Here is a 16,588-nt window from a genome sequence, read left to right as displayed (position 1 = left end):
GCTTGAGTTTAACAGTGCTTGGCAGCGCCCTCGTATGATGGCAGGTCAGAGGGGGATCGAGTTGCACTCGTAGGTGCCCCCACCACGAAAGAACCTTTTCGCCAGCAGTGCAGATCTCACACATTTTAACATTCAGCAAGCAGGGCCCTGGTTAGTTCATTATTAGCGCCTGGACTTGGGGCTGAGGGCTCCATCCAGACAGAAGGAGATGGAGGTAGGGAGGGAAGGAGGGGGAGGCACAGGAGAAGCCTGGAGAAAGGGAGGGAGGGAGGAAGAGGAAGGTTTTGACTCACCAGTATAGACAAATCTCCCAGGGGCACCTTTGCAGAACTGCTTGGACTTGTAGGACAGCGTGACTTCCACAACGCCGGGGATGTGCCGAGGAGGAGTCTGGACGCGGATGGCGTGAGGAGTTATCAGCTGGATTACAGAGGAAAAGAAATAATGAGCCCTCAGCGATAACAAGCTAGAGAGTCTGTACTGTTAACACAACCGGCTAGAAAGCTTGTTTTGAGTGTGAGATTTTCAAAAGAAAACTTGCTGACTTTCTTAAATGAAGGTTGTCAAAAGTGTCAATACTTTGTTGATACCATGTGTTTAAAACAATGCGATCACAGTTAATTATGCACAGAGGTGGGAAGTAATGAAAGACAAATACTAATCTAAACTTTACTTGTCTATTTATTTTTCTCTTTTTACTTTTACTCCCTACATTTCAAAACAAATTTCTGTACTTCTGCTTGAGCAAAGCATGTGTGTAATTTTTCCACCTCTGATTTTACATTCTATACTATGCAAAGCACCAAAGCTAAAAAGAAGAAAAGATCTAAGTGCTCATTGAAGACCTCAGTTCAGTTCAGTCTTTATTTTGCTGCCTGACATTTGGCTTGCAGCTAAATCAGACAGTGTTCAGTGACTTTTCTGTACCAGCACTGTGTGCAGGTTGATAATTTTAATAAAGGAAAAACAAAACTTGTGTGCCAAGCATTTTTTTTTTAATCTAAAGAGGCATCGTTTTTTATTCTAGTGTTGTACCACAATTCTAGTATCATGACAACATTACAAGCAAAATACATGACGTTTAGTTTGATGACATTGTGAAGTAGCATGGACTCATGAGAGTTGTTGTCTACACTTTTAAATAAACGCCATAGCTGATGAAAATCTATCGGACTTCCTCCCTCACACTCTGATGTAGTTGATGTATCCCATGCTTTTCCAGAAGTTAGAGCAACTAGCACCTAGCTTGCAATGACAAACAGGAAACCAGAACAGGAACTACTAGTTTGCATAATTTACAGATTTCTCAGAATTTTGACATTATTGGAAACATTCAAGATAATGTCACTAAACAGCTCAACAAAATATATAACATCTCTAGCATTTTAGGACATTTTAATGCAGAAATATTACATATTATAGCTTTAAATTTACATTTGATTATATCAAAAGTGCCAAAGCTATAAAATCAATATGATGTAAGTGTTCATTTAGTTCCATTCAGTTCAGTCTTTATTGTCCTGCCTGAAATTTGTCTCGCAGCAGAGAAAAGCCAGAAAAAAAAAAAAAAATTGTAAGCTGAGAACTTGTTTTCCTTTTTGCCATGGTATTGAAAGGGGTGTCCAGAGTATTTTTTTTATACTAGTACTCCATCAAAGTTTAACATTAAGGTATCGAACAACATGAACTTCAACTTAATTTTAGTCTAATCTCTAATAGAGATCGTACCTCACTCCATACGAGCATTGTGCCGAACACGACTTGTAGTCCATCGAAGAAGTTGTCTCCTATGATGATGACAGTGGCTCCTCCAGTGGTCCATCCCTCGCTGGGGCTGATAGCCTTGATGCACGGGGTGGCTGCTTATCCAAGACAAAGAGAAGAGCAAATTCAGCACCTAAGCTTCAACAGTCGGGCCCATGTCTCTTTCTTTCCACAAAGACACATTACTGCATCACCTCTAACATTCAGCCCTCCATGTCTCTCTCTCTCACACACACACAAAGACATATCATGGAAATTGCCCCTGGAAAAAAAAATGATGGATTTGTCCTTTAAGGCATGAGAATCAAAATCATTTATCAGCGCGCTGGAGTGGTGTAGTTAAGCAGACCCTTCAAATGGTCCACTTCACAAAGGCTAAACGCCGGGCTCGCCAGGAAAATGATTTGATGGAGCAAATTATGTGTCAGGGCAAATGTAGCTATCAGAATTGATTAAGCATGCGCCCGCATGTACAGTAAAATTTCAAAGTTGAACACATCTTAAATGAGTCAAGAATACAGGCTGTTAAAGTGGAAATGACAAGCTAAAGCTTTGCTGGTTCATGTTATTTCATTACCTTTGTTCTGCATATGTAGTACAGTGCAGGCAGGCGCACTGAGTAGAGTTTCAGGTTTCATAACGTGAAATGCACTCATGAATTATTCAGATTGAGTTTTTTTTTTTCTTTCTTTTTGTGATCGATTCAATCCATTTCATATTGTTTATTACAATGCTTTTCATCTGGCATGACTTCTGCTACGTAGCTCCACCATTCATCAACAGTCTGGGTTGTTATTATAATCTAATTTGAGTGATCTGGTGCCTCACATTCACTGTCATTTGATGCATTACCTTAATATGGTGTTCAGCACAACACCGTGTTTACAACAGAAATAGCATGACAGCTAGCCATAAAGTAGCAATATCAAATTTAATCTATTTCCATCAATATCTTTTAATACACTATGAATTCCGCATGTTTTTCTGTGTGCAACTATTTCAGCAAGTTCCTTTTCTTCTTTACAGGCTGAGTTCTACACCTCTATTATCCTTTCCATCCAGTAAGTAAATCATAGTCAGCCATTGTTGTATGGATCACCTCAGACAAGACATCTCCCTTTGTTTGCCTTGCTGTTGGGTCTGTTCAGGTCATGTTTGCTCTCTCTCGCTGCCCATAAAGTGCACACACACACATTGGTACTACAGGGAATCTGACTTTAACAGGCGCTGTTGACTTCATGCTAATCACCTCGTACAGATTTTCATTTGTGAGGCCTGGAGGAGTGACATTTGCTTTCCTTAATTGCGAAGCGGAGCGTCTGAAAGAGGACCAACCCTCTATGGGCATGCTGGGCCCCCTCTAAGGGCCTGACCTTCATCAGTGCGGACGATTACAGCAAATAATTCACCCTTCAAAATTACTGTAAACAAATTGACTTTGGGGATGAGAGAGGAGGGGGGGGGGGGGGCAGGAAGGAGGAGGAGGAGGAGGCAGAGGAGGAGGAGGTAGCAAGAAGAGAGGGCCTGATGGTGACGGTGACTGTTGGGGGGCAGCTGCAGCCTGAAACCTACGACAGGCACACAAAATCACACACACACACACACACACACACACACACACACAGACGCACCACCTCGGAAATCCCAGTGCCCCCTCCCACACACACAGAAGGACCCATGGAGAGGCAGTGACTGAGGCCCTAAGCCGTCCACCCTTCTGCCTAAAAATTTGCATATGTCTCAATGCACAGACAGAGAGGGGAGCATGTGCTGAATGGGGACCGTGGCGAAGTGGATTACACAGTCAGCGCAGGCGATCTGATGACAGACACGCACAATGCCCCCTCAGCAGATGATAGGCATCATGAGGAGTGGACGGATGAGGATGCAAAGAGCTGAGTGTTGCATCACTAAGTCTGTGCAAATTTTTGGGCTATAGGAGAGGAAAATCACTCCATTTGAATTCTTATTAGGGAACGACCGATGTATTAGCTGACTGATATTATCGGCTCGATATGGGCCTATCACAGTTATATCGGTTTATACAGTGTAAATACAAACATTAAATTAATTAGTGCCTTTAACTTAATTTATACCAACCTTTTCATTTTAGCTGCTTACACTGAGTGTAAGTGTGTCATTTACTATGTACTGTATCAGCATATATTTTGTCCCACATGCGCTGATATGAAAACTTTCTTTAGAGAACATAATGCAGATTGGTTTTATTTTTTTACTTCATGGGCAGCTTTTTGGACAATAAAGTTTACTGTTAAACTGTTATATATCCCACATCAATTACATATCTTTGTCACAAGTGTTTGATAAAGAACTCACCATAATTTGGCGCAGAAAATAAAGTCATGACATAATAAGAAGTGAAAAGTTTCAACAGTTAGTATTACTTTTTTGCAGAAATAAGTTAAATTAGTGTTTAGCTGCATTTGAATCTAATTTAGTAAAGTGAGTCCACATTTTTTAACATTTTGTCAACTATTTATGTAACATTTTAAAGACCAATAGCAGTACCATTTGTCCAGGAGCTTATTGATATTTTAATCTTGACCAGTTCTAGATACCCATCCCTACTATACACTGTGTATAAAGTTGTTATTGTTGTTGTTGTTGTTGTCTTTCATGGTTTTATACTATTTGTACTTCATCTTACTTTGGAGTTTATTGCTCTAATTCTGATTTTTACCATGGTATTACCTTAGGTTTCTTTTTTAATTTTGCCTTCAGTTTTTTTAACCTTTCCTTCTCTGCACAATTGCATTATTGTATTTTCTGTATTGTATTATTGCTGGCATTGTATTGTTGTTTCTATTTCTTCTGTGACCTGTCTTGACGCAGATACTAGCCCTTCACTGTACTCAACACCTGTTCTTTTTAAACTTGCCATGTAAATAAACGGACTTGAGTCAAAGAATATCAGCCAATATACCAATATTGGTTTACTTCCTAATATCTGTATTGGCATCGACCGCAAAAATCAGTCAGGCTCTAATTCTTATGTCATGTTTATTTTTTTTTTTTTTGCTGAGTTGCTACACCATCCTTCTTATCTGTGTGCTTAAATTTATTTCAAGATCCACTTGTGCTGTGAAATGACCTCAGGCAGCAGCCGATCTGTGATCCGCCCTAATCTTTTCCCTCTCTGGCGAGGGGTTAGCTGCGGAGGACGTCAAAACCGATCCACGATCTGATCAGAGGAGGTCCCGGCTCTAGTATTGTGACACTCAAACAGGTCTGATGTGGCCCCGCGAAGCCGTCCTTTGTTCTGCCTGCTGAAATGTGTTGTAATTGTGCTGTGGGATGTCCAGATGGTCGGTTGATAGTGCAGCTGATGGGATTATACCTTTTACCTCTCCCTGGGCCATCTGTTCCCTTTGACTCTCTCTCTGCCTCTCTTTTTCTCCCTCTGCCTCTCAACCTCTCTCTCCCTCACACTCTCTCCTTCTCTTTCTCCTCTCCTCCTCTGCTTTTCCCCCCTTCCTTCTTTTTCTCTCCCTCTCTTTCTTCCTCTTAGGCCCAGCAGTCTGGATTCACTTGTCTTTATTGCATAAACCCTAACAGCATTACAGCCACTTGGCATGCAAATGAGGCAGGCGCTGCAGGCTCTATGCTGAGTCTCCTATATTGTCTGGGGCTCTATAATGGTGGAACTGAGCTAAGGAACGTGTGTGTGTGAGAGAAAGACAGAGTTTGTGTGTGTCTGCGTGTGTGGGGGGTGACGCGGTGTGTGTGTGTGAAAGACTCAGCTATTTGTGAGCATGTTTATGCACCTTTGAGCCTGAATCTATACATGTTTGAGTGACAGGCAGCCACAAAGCACGTTCGTGTCTGAATGCATAATATGCTTGTTGGGTGACAGTACACACAAGTGAACAAAAATGTCACATGGTAAGATTCAGTCTGTCATCCACAGGCGATCCCGTCCCTGCGCCAATAGGGGGCAGCACCTCTTGATCAATGCGAGGAGAGTCGGCACAAGTGCAGCTTAAGAGGAAGGATGCTTCTCTGTTTCAGCAGCACAGTCAGAACTGATGGACACACTTCACCTCCAGAGAATCCCATTTATCATTAAAGACAAGTTGGAAGATTTTGAGATGATCTGACATCCTTTACTCTCTAATCTTGAACCGAATATCTTGAATCTCTGGGTTGAAATTCAGGACAGGGAAATTGGGGGTGAATGTGTCATGTCAGAAGGATTAAAATGGAAAGAATAATTTGGATAAAACTGACCTTTAATCAGATTATCTGTTAATTAAAAAAATAAATAAATATCTATATATCTACATATATATATATATATATATATATATATGTACATATAGCATAGCATGACACAGGTAACAGATGTGTCACGGTCATTTTAAAATGTCTTTCCAGCAGCTAAGTTTGTCTTAAGTGGCATTAACTTTTTTTTAAATCACAAATTCCTCCTGGAGTTAGATGCATTTTCCATCATCTGGTATAAAACAGGCGAAATGACGTCAACAATCTGTAATTTATGATAGTCTAATCAGTGCAATAGACAACTGAAAAGACATCAATAATACTCTTAGCATATTGTACAAAAATAAAAAGAACATTTTAATAACTAAAAGCAAGAATTAGTGCGTGGATAAGTCACAGATTCATATGTTGTACATATTATGTGTTGCTTTAACAGTTCATTTTCAGGATCAATTAATTCATTTTTGATATGTAGGAGGAATGTTTCTCCTGTGTTCTGTTACGTTTGTTTATATGGAAATTAAGCATGGCATTACCATACTTTGTCATCTTTGAACATGATGCCTCACAATAAAAATATTTTAAATGGAACAAGTCAGCCAGTCACATATCTGAGGCTTCTTGCCCAGTGAACTCACAAGGAAGAATGTGTTGCTAATTTAAAGCACGCTGTCTGTCTGCCTGCTAGTTGTCAGAGCACTATGGAGGACATGGCTGGAATTACATTTTATGACTCGGGTCTCCTTTTTCTTCACATCTCTGTTTGTTAAAGGTGACTCAAACAAAGCGAGTGATCGTTGTTGATGCATGTTAAATTAGTTTGTTATGGAGCCGAGCCTGGGAGGAGGAGGGTAAAAAAAAGCAGAGGGAAGGTGTATCAAAGTTATTAGACAAAGACATGTTCAACTGGGCGGTTGACAATAGCTTCTTTTCTTGCTTTACGGGGCGTCACTCTGCTGCTTTGAAGAGTGTGGTGAAGAGAGGAAGAAAAAGGATGGGTTGGGGTAACCTGTAAAGAACACACGCACACACGCGAGCACGCACGCATAGACACACACTCGTGCACACACAACACATGGGGTCCCACGGGAGCGGGGGAACATGGAGGCGAGGGCTCAACCTCTTTAATTGCTCCCCTCATTAAGAAACTGGTTGCTAGGCGATCCACACCTATCGTGTCATAAACGTGAAACACACAAACAGAACGTCAGCGAACATAATGACTTTGGTGCTCCGGGCAGGACTTTAATTATTTGATTTTGTTCTCCAGTAGAGGAGTCATTAATAAAGACAAAAACAAATAGATTAGCTTTTTCCCCCACTAGGACTAGAGAGCACAGAGATATATTAATTGTCTAGTCTTTTTTTTTTTATTAGTCGTTGTTGTATTAAACATTACATTTGCTTTTGGTGATAGAACCATTAATGCCCATTAATGTGTAGAGAAGCTTGTTTTAGTCAGTGGTGTATATAAACTGTTTGCCCAGCCATAATTGGCTCTTGAAATCTGAAGATAAGCAATTTGCACAATTGGCCCAAGTCAGTTTTCTCCTTTTTTTTTTTTTCTTGCAATCTTTCAGCTGTGTGTGCTCCCATCTGCGAGCGGAGGCCACCAGGGTCAGAAGGTTATGTTTGGTGCATTTTACTTTTTGGATTTCCCATGGTTTGGTGGTCCTTCTTTTCTCTCTTTTGGCTGAGCAGGCAATCAGTCTATCATATGGAATCAGTTGGAAGAAAAACAGTAAGTTCTGTTTTTCTCATAGGCACCCCCCCCCCCACTCCACTCCACACACACACACACTCACACACCATCAGCCCACCCTCCCCTCCTCCTTTCTCTCCTTCTTTCTCCTTCCTCCCCCTGTTTCAGCTCTCTCACAGCTAAATCTGCAGAACCCAATGACAGGAAATTGACCTCACAGCCAAATTCTTAAGCAATTTGATCATGTTTCACATCGGGTTTTAGGACAAATGTAGGTGCATTAGGAGACGGGAAGTACTATAACATTTAAAAATCATGACTGACTGAGTGTTATTATAGTAATTGTCATCAGTTATTAATATCAAACCATCATTTTAAAGTTTTTAATCCAGTGGTTGACTGTATAAAGAAGCTGCTTCAAATCTTTACCCAAATAATAAAAATAAATTTGTATGATCTGCAAGCAACACAAACTTTAGTGACTTGGATACTATATCATTAATGTATAATATAAACAGCGCTGGGCCCAGTGCTGAGCCTTGTGGGACCCCACACATGACCCTCAGAAATTCAGATTTGTTTTTAGGGTCACAATTTCAATATAAAATCCAGAATCTATCAAAACGAGCTTTCAGTTTCAACAACTGAATCGAACGGCAGAATCAGCAATTCTTTTATTTTCTCTCCATCCCTGCCTACTTGGAGTGTCCGGCGTGTGTCCAAAGAAAAAAACCCTTAACACAGCGCAGCTTACCGCTCATTCAGATTTTTAAGCAATTTGATCATGTATCACATCAGCTTTTAGGACAAATGTAGGTGCATTAGAAAACTGGAAATAGTATAATACTTAAAAAATGATGACTAACTGAGTATTATTGTTGCTACTAGTGATATCAAACTGATTAATGCTTTGTGTGATGCATACTATTTCCAGTCAAGGCACAATAAGAGGTATGCGTGAGGCAAAAAGCAACTTAAAAAGTCAAAAAGTGATGGAGGAACAAAAGATTCTAAGGAGCTAGAAGCCACTAGGTGTAAGAGTTGTAAAAAAATGGGAGGATGTCTAAAAGAAAACTATGAGGAAAAAGGAGCGTAGCAAATTATAAGATGTAAAAATGTGCCTACCATTCTCCAGATAAGGAGGCGTACCTTCTGAAGGGTCGAGTCTGCGAGCCCTTCGCCCATGCTTGGAATTGTTGTGTACGAACATGTTGTCGGAAACAGCCAAGACATGGCCGTCCACATTGACGGTCGTCGATACGACAACCTGCAACAGGAGTGAATGTGAAACATGTGATTTAATAACACAGAAATACAGTTTTACAGACATTCTCACTAATGTTCTGCTTTATAAATTCTGTTGTGTCCAGGTACATGCCTGCGTATTATTGATTACTATCGTCAAACCTCTTGTTCTCTTTGGACATATCACATTACCCTGCTTCTCAGCCATTTTGTTTCTGCGTTTTAGTGTCTTGCATTTGTGTACGGCTAATTGACTTTTCAATCACTAAAATACCATTTCCGTTCACCCACTCTCTACCAACTGTCATCATAGGCGAAGCTCAGAATTATTGATCAGCTTGTCCATCTATTTGAGGGTGGAAGGCCTCCCTTTTAAAATATTACTGGAGTCATTAGCGACTGAACCATACTCCATCCCATCACTCAGCAAACATTTTACTAGGATCAGATTCCAAGCCACACTCCATATTTCATAATGCTTATTTTTGTTGTTGTTTTTTGGCCACCACATCTCCAAACAGTGAGGCCACATGTGAATGGCCAAAGTGTTTCTGAGCCGGAAACAGAGAGCCCCTCTCAGGTTTGCTTCGCCGGTGAGTGACCTCGGTGTAGTGGTGGAATTTTGGGGGGGTGGCTTTTTTTTTTTTTTTGGTTGGTTTGGGAAGGGTGGGGGGGTGTAAGAGGAGGAGGAGGGGGAGAGAAGGGGAAGTGAAAGAGCTCCATTCTTGTGAGCAGGTTCAGAGCTGGGCCAAGCTGAGGATGATGGATTGGGCCCTCTCTGGCCTCCAGCTGGTTTTTGGGGGTAATAAGTGGAGTGGAAGGCATGCAGAATACACAACTTTGGCCAGAGAAACACCTATGGTGGAGCATCTGGGAAATCTATTTAGGGAAAAATGGCATACTAACTGTTGGACTGGAGACAAAGGATGATCATGGGCAAAAAAAAAATCCCCAAATCTTGTTGTTTTAGACTTCAAGGTAGAGTTAGTTGTCAGTGCTGTTCATAAAAGCACAAGAATTGTTGAGTCTTATTTCCAGGATGTCAAATACTCATGGTGTGGGTTGGTAAAAAATCCTGAGCACAGCAAAATGAGAAAGTAAGGAAATACAAGCAAAGGTCAAAGTCTCAGATACAGACACGACCACACACTTTTAGTGGGTCATAAGTGATTATGTTCATATGAGTCTACACAATGTTTTTTTCAGGAAACTGTTGCATATTGTGCATTTAATGTGCTTATTTTACTTCCACAAAAAAGAGTGATGCTCCAACTTTCTTCTCTGTTGCATTCCTTTTGACACACAGGAGTGAGAGGTGGAAGCCCTTGGTGGCTGTCATGCATCAGTCTACATTCACCCTGAGGGAAGATTTGAGGAGGCAGGGGAGGTCTGATGGTGGTGACATCAGGAGGGGACACCCTGTCTTGTCTGTTTCATGTCTGGGCTTCCTCCTGGAGGATGCTGGCTTGTGTGTCTATCACAGAGCGGCGCTGTCAGTGACGGACGCCCTCCTGTAGTTTGTCGCTACCCTGATAGGACAAATCACACTAAACTCTCACTGTCTCACCTTGACCTAGTGGGCTGCTTGTGGTGAAAATGTCTGGGTAGGATGGATGGATGGTTGGATAAATGGATCGGGTGGGGGGGGGGGGTCAATAATTTCAAGGCTCAACTACCTGACACATTAGAAGTGAGAGGGTTAAAGAAGCAGTAAAAGTGCCCAACGGTCATGTCCTTTTGGTGTAAATCGCAGCATTTTGTCAGCCGGCAATAATGATGATCTTCAGATGGCTTTCCTTGCCTCTACAGAGAGCTGCATATGCGTGAATTTAAGTGTATGCACATGTGGGTAAGAATGAGAGAGGGATGCAGAGAAAGCAAATAGATGTGTTCCTAGCATGTATGAGCATGCATCCATATGTGCGTGTGTGTCTGCGTGTATGCATGCTTGCGCATATGTGTGTATAAGAAGGTATGCGTTTCCGCTGCCAGACAGATCCTGAGTTAACACTGTTGTTACATGTGGTTGGATCGTCCTCCCCTCTGCGCCGAGCCTCAGAAAGCTGTCAGGAACACAATTGATGGCACTCTTAAATCCTATATCCTTATTTGTGTCAGATGGTATTCCCTAATAAATATTCTGTCCAGAGCGCACAGGACACAGAATCCCTCACTCTCTCTCTTTTTCCCTGGTTTTTGCCTCCTTCAGTGCCAATAATAGAATTGCATTCATATGTGAATGTGTGTCGATGTGTAGCGTAGTTGTGCATTTTGTACACCTGTGTGTGAGAGACGGACAATGAGAGACAGAGACAGAAATAGACAGAGACTATGTGTGAAATAGATTCACCTGGAATCTGCGCATGTCTCGTGGATTCCCTGCATTCTTCAGACAGTTCTGATTGCACTTGAGAAAGAACTTTAGGAAGAATCTGAAAGAGAGCAGAAAACAAAAGCAAAAAAATGATTAATTGTTATACCTTTAAAGCTGAATTAATGAATGACAAAGTAAGGAGGATTTAAGAATCATGAAACCTTTTCATGATTTATATGTGGTTTCCAGCATAGTCTGTGGTCGGTAATAATTCTCCAAAATTTATTTTCATACACTTTTTCTATTTCAAGATTATCTGCCATAGTTTGTACAAGATTGTTGACTTTTCAGTATCCCAAGTATATCCAAATTTAATGACTCTATTAATCTCAAACCATCATTTTAAAGTTTCCATTTTATCCAGAAGCTGCTTCAAATCTTTAACAAAACAAAATAAATTCATCATCAGCAAACAACACAAACTTTAGAAACTTTGATACATTGCAAATATCATTAATGTACAAGAAAACAACCGGCACTGAACCTTGTGAGACACCACACATGATCATCAGTGACTCAACACACACACTTTCTAGTTTCTTAATAACAATCTATGATCAATAGTGTCAAATGCTTTTTTTGAATCTATTAACACTCCTACAGTATATTCCTTATTTTCTGTTGCTGAGGATTTTTCTTTAATCAATTCCATCACAGATCAATTAGATCTAAAATCCTATTGAGGATCTAGGGCTGGTAAAAGAACTTTCATACTTTCATGGCACAGCTGAATTGTTTCAGTACTATCGAGGATTGAAAAATGCCTTGTCAGTCAATACAAAATTCAATACCTTGGGAATAAATCTCCAAGTTGTGTTTTTTTTCCTCTAAATGTTGTAAAACTGCTCTGTGTGGAAAAATGCCAAGGTGCTTAAACAGAAAAGTAAAAAGTTGAAACAGAAAACTTCAAGCTGAAAATGAAAGTAAAGATTTGTACTATAGTGTGTGATGTAGTTTTTGTACAAACTGATTTTTATAAAATTAGTGTAGAAAAAGAATAGTTCAGGAACCGCTAACTGAAGTAAAGGCATGGTTACTGGTACGGGTATCAAAAATTTTTGACTGATACCCAGTCCTGTGAGGATCAGTTAATAAGTTTTATTTTTCTATGAAAGTTTTTCTAAAATTTTAAAGAACTAAAGAAGAGAAATAAGTCTACAGTAAAAGAGAGCTGGTCTTGATTTTTATAGATAGTGATGACCTTTGCTATTTTTATTTCAAAATGAAGAGCGTCACTCTCTTTGTCATCTCATCGCCTCACCTGAGTTCATGGGTCTTTCCCAACACCCATCTGCCACTAACATACAGGAAGTCACTTGATATTCCACCCACCTCTTTAATCCCAGGACACCCCCTGTGCAATTAAAGTTCTCCTGTTCAATAGGGAAGCAAATGAGGCCCACCTGTGACCAGGTCTTGTTTGAAGAGCATCAGGGATAAAGGACCTAACAAGGTGAGAGCGCGCCACAAAACTTATAGTCCTGTCAGGCAATTAGGCGGACACTCCTGGGACCACCGTATGCCACACACACACAGACACACAAGCATAACGCACACACACACACACCCATGCACTTGTGGGTGGGTGAGGCAATTATGCCACAAATTACAACCTGGCTAATCGTCTCTGAACAAATGTCACGTCTGAGTGAGATCTGGGCTTGGTTAGTTTGTAAGCTGCCTTCCTCTCCTGCAGAATTTGTTGATAAAGCCTCGTATTGAGAGCTGAATATCAGATGTGGCCTCGCAGACTTAAAATAGTTTAAAAAGAAGAAGATTAACAACAGGGCCAATAAGAAAAATTGTCTCAGATGTTGCCCATTGTGTAAATCTTACACAACTACACAGAGTAAACAATGAAATTGACTTGTTGTTTTTTTGCAAATTCTCCCCACAGAATCATGACTGATTGTGCTTTTGCTTTCCCCGATTCATTATAAACACCGTGCCATGATATTTATTTTTCATCACATTGCACTAGCATTACTATATGCAATACTGTGGTTTCCATTGTAACACTACCTTGGCTCACAGAATCACAGCGGCTCATTGGATTACCATAGATTGCACCATAGATTGCACGGCCATTTCATTCAGCTAAATACAGTGGCTTGTGTGGCCTGCGAGGACGCTTTCACAACACTTAAGACTTCTCCTTCGCCCAGTGGGATCCTGGCCAGGCCATAAATCAGAGTCTGAAATGACCCTTCTAACCCTGGCCACATTAACACATGCACTGGTCATTTAGAAGCGTTCTTCGATAGACTCCTATACCTTGTGCCTCGCTGAGGGCCCAGGAGGGAGAGGAGAGGTGAGAAAATATTTTCACTCCACATCCAAGGAGCTTTGGCTCGGACATCAATAAAAGACGTTTTAACCCATGCCAGAATGCTGATTGCCTGTCGGTGTGTGGCGAGGCCATAAAAAACCTGACTTGTCATTAGTGCATTTCGCTTGATTGTGTTCACTGTGTTTTCGGGTTGCATCTGTTGGCTGATCATCAAAATGACCATTATGTACTCTAATTCCCTGACCCTGTTTTTATTTCCCCAAAGAGTCATAATGTAGAGCAGCAGACATCTGCGGAAAGCAGACCTGAAATACGACTTTTATTTGTCTGTCGCCTCTCATACAGATTGGGTAAGGCCAGCGTGTGTGTTTGTGGGTGCGTGTGAGAGCATGTGTGTGCACATGCATCACCCGTTGGTAGACAATTTATGTCAGGGCGAGAGATAGAATACATTTCCTTGGCAATGCATTGACTTCATAAAAGAAAGGCATTACTTTCAGAGTTCGTCTTGTCTCTTTTCTTGGATACTTTAATGCTTTTACATACTGTTTCTACTACGGCGAAAGCAAAAGTTAAGAAACAATAAACACAAGAAATTGAGTGCCCACGCGATCATAAAGTAGCTCCTTTATGTTTACTGTTATGAAGGCAATTAAGCACAATTTCTCTGCTAAAAAGATAAGCTTAATTTTCATAGTCCGCAGCAGTGGCAGCGCTATAGCATCCATTACATTTGAGTTGGTTAAGATTCTCCATGAGCACAGTGCAAATTGGTCCTTGGTGAAAAGGAGAGCAATTAAGACAAGGCCCCTCTCCCTCTCTTTTACTTCTTAAATATCTACAGAAGTTTGTGCTGGTGTTTTGGCACGCACGGAGACAAAAGGAGGTTGTTTAATTGTTTTTTAATGGGATATCAAGTCGTCGCTGCCATTAGATGTTGGCAATGGAGGGCAAAGGGGGATAGAGAGAAAGAATGAACTGCAATTAGGTTTGATTAAAGCTATCCTTCTCAATAATCAGCTGTTCTGACAGGACAGGGGGACCCTGGTGGCTGCTGAGATGGAGGAAGGTGTTGAGTGATATTAAGGCCAATGAAGGGGATATTAACATGGCTAATTAAAGCTCTTCCAAAGCCGGGAGAGGAGGCTCTCAGTGGACCGCACTGGATGAAATAATCGGCCAAGGCAGCTATCAGTTGGAGGAGAGAGAGAGAGAGAAAGGGAGTGTGGGAAGGGGTGGGGTGGGGTGTAGTCCATCTGAAGGGGAGGGGGGGGTGTAGAGGGAGGGATAGTGGGAGGCGTAAAGGAAAACTATGAAGTGTGAAGAAAGACAAAGAGGAAGACATCGACAGGCATATAGAGAAAGACTTCCAGGGCAGCCGTGGTGGAAGCTCATTTTGACATCAAGCCCGAAGTCTGCCAGTATAACTAAGACCTGACATCAGCTTTTATCTCCGACAGCTAGTCATACAGGTCCACAAATCAACGTTAAAACAATCCTGCTCATGCCTCGGTCTGAGGCAATTAATACGATTCTCCTGTAGTACCTCCATGCTCGCCCACTGCCGAAGCTACTAATCATGCCATAATGATTTCTCTCCCTCTGGTCAAAGGGGAAATAGATTGTCTCTTTAGTAATGCAGCAGGCTCGGCGCCTTCCACTCCCTGGCTTCACAGACCCGGTAATTGAGGAGAAAAAGGCCGACTTTGGCACTTTGACTGATTTGAGGGCTGCTAGACCCTCTTATCTTTACTCTGATCATTTTAGGCTGACACTCAAAGGAAGACCCATCGCCCTAATTCTAGCTCACCCTCTCCCATCATCAAACAGAGAGGGGAATAGGAGAAAAAAAAAGAGAGAAGAGAAGAGGGGGAAAAAAAACAAACAGGCGAGGTGAGGAAGGCCTTCTCTCATTTAAATGGCCAACTTAATTGCAGGGTTGATGTCACTCATGCATAAATGTCCAGCCCTTTGATTTGAGTGAAGAGGGCAAATAAGGATAATGTTGTATTATTAAGAAGGCTCCATTGACAGCGCAGGCTCGCTCTCCTGTCGATTTCATTCATTATTTCACCCATTTATTTTCAGATTTGTGTTATTTTTAATGACTTGTAAAATATTTAAAATTGAAGGAGAAATATGTAATATATTTGCTGTGCTAAATCATAAAATGACCATGATATTTCATCAGATATTAAGGAAACATGGTAAGTTGAAACACCGGCTTCACCAATAACAATGCGACAGACAAAGTTGGAATTTTTATTCCGGGCTGGAATGACATTTTGTTCGCCCATTTCACATTTATTACAGTTGAAATGAATGCAAAATGTTCGCAGAATGAGTAAGAGTCTGTTTATGAGTTGTAAGAAATCATTTTAAATAATTTAAGAAGGACTAGATGTTTATAACAGTTAAATCGAGCATTATGTTAATGGAGTCTGGCAGGAAATAAGGCAGGCAGTCACAGAACTTCAACTCCAGACCGTGTATTTTTGGAGCAGTGGGAGACTAATCGCTTCCACTCTCACTCTCTGTGCCCATCTCCTCCAAGGGCAGCAAGGCAGAAGTCACCGTGATTATTACTGTTGAAGTTTGAAATTTTCATTCCGGGCTGGAATAACTGTTTTTGTTTGCCTGTTTCACAGTTATTAGAGTAAAATTGATGCAGAATATGTTGCTGAATTAGTAAGTATCTGCTCATGAGTCATAAGGACTAGACATTTATAACATTTAAATTCAGCAAGATGTTAATAGAGTCTGGCAAGACGTAAGGCAGCCAGTCACTAAACTCCAACTCCAGAATGTGTATTGATGGAGCTTAATATAAGCAGACAAATGACAGTTGTAAACAGCTAGTCATCCTACAGTGTAGGACTCGCCATCGCTTGTCAGTATCAAAGTATAATGTTGCTCTCATCTTGTGCTCCTGTTCAATGTCCTTCAGCCTGCAGGCAAACTGCCTGAGCTT

At 41.1% G+C, this 16,588-nt stretch overlaps 1 protein-coding gene across 8 annotated transcripts in view; it reads right to left on the bottom strand.

The window, feature by feature from the left end:
* Nucleotides 1-16,588, bottom strand: part of LOC146315512 (transcription factor COE3) — an 85,037-nt gene that overhangs the window by 25,521 nt on the left and 42,928 nt on the right. For 2 of the 8 annotated variants that reach the window (XM_084735459.1, XM_084735463.1), the window contains exons 7-10: nt 11,304-11,385; nt 8,834-8,975; nt 1,729-1,862; nt 294-420 (exon numbers count right to left, since the gene is read on the bottom strand). In XM_084735459.1, coding sequence (XP_084591585.1) covers nt 294-420; nt 1,729-1,862; nt 8,834-8,975; nt 11,304-11,385 — 485 coding nt within the window. The remainder of the gene's footprint in view (nt 1-293; nt 421-1,728; nt 1,863-8,833; nt 8,976-11,303; nt 11,386-16,588) is intronic. The other 6 variants (XM_084735460.1, XM_084735467.1, XM_084735461.1 and 3 more) reach the window with 3 other exon arrangements.

This window comes from Lutjanus erythropterus, chromosome 14, assembly GCF_056507025.1.
Source record: "Lutjanus erythropterus isolate fLutEry1 chromosome 14, fLutEry1.hap2, whole genome shotgun sequence".
Taxonomy (NCBI): Eukaryota; Metazoa; Chordata; class Actinopteri; order Lutjaniformes; family Lutjanidae; genus Lutjanus; species Lutjanus erythropterus.
The sequence above is the reverse complement of the archived record's forward strand: the minus strand, read 5'-3'. Positions and strand labels throughout refer to the sequence as shown.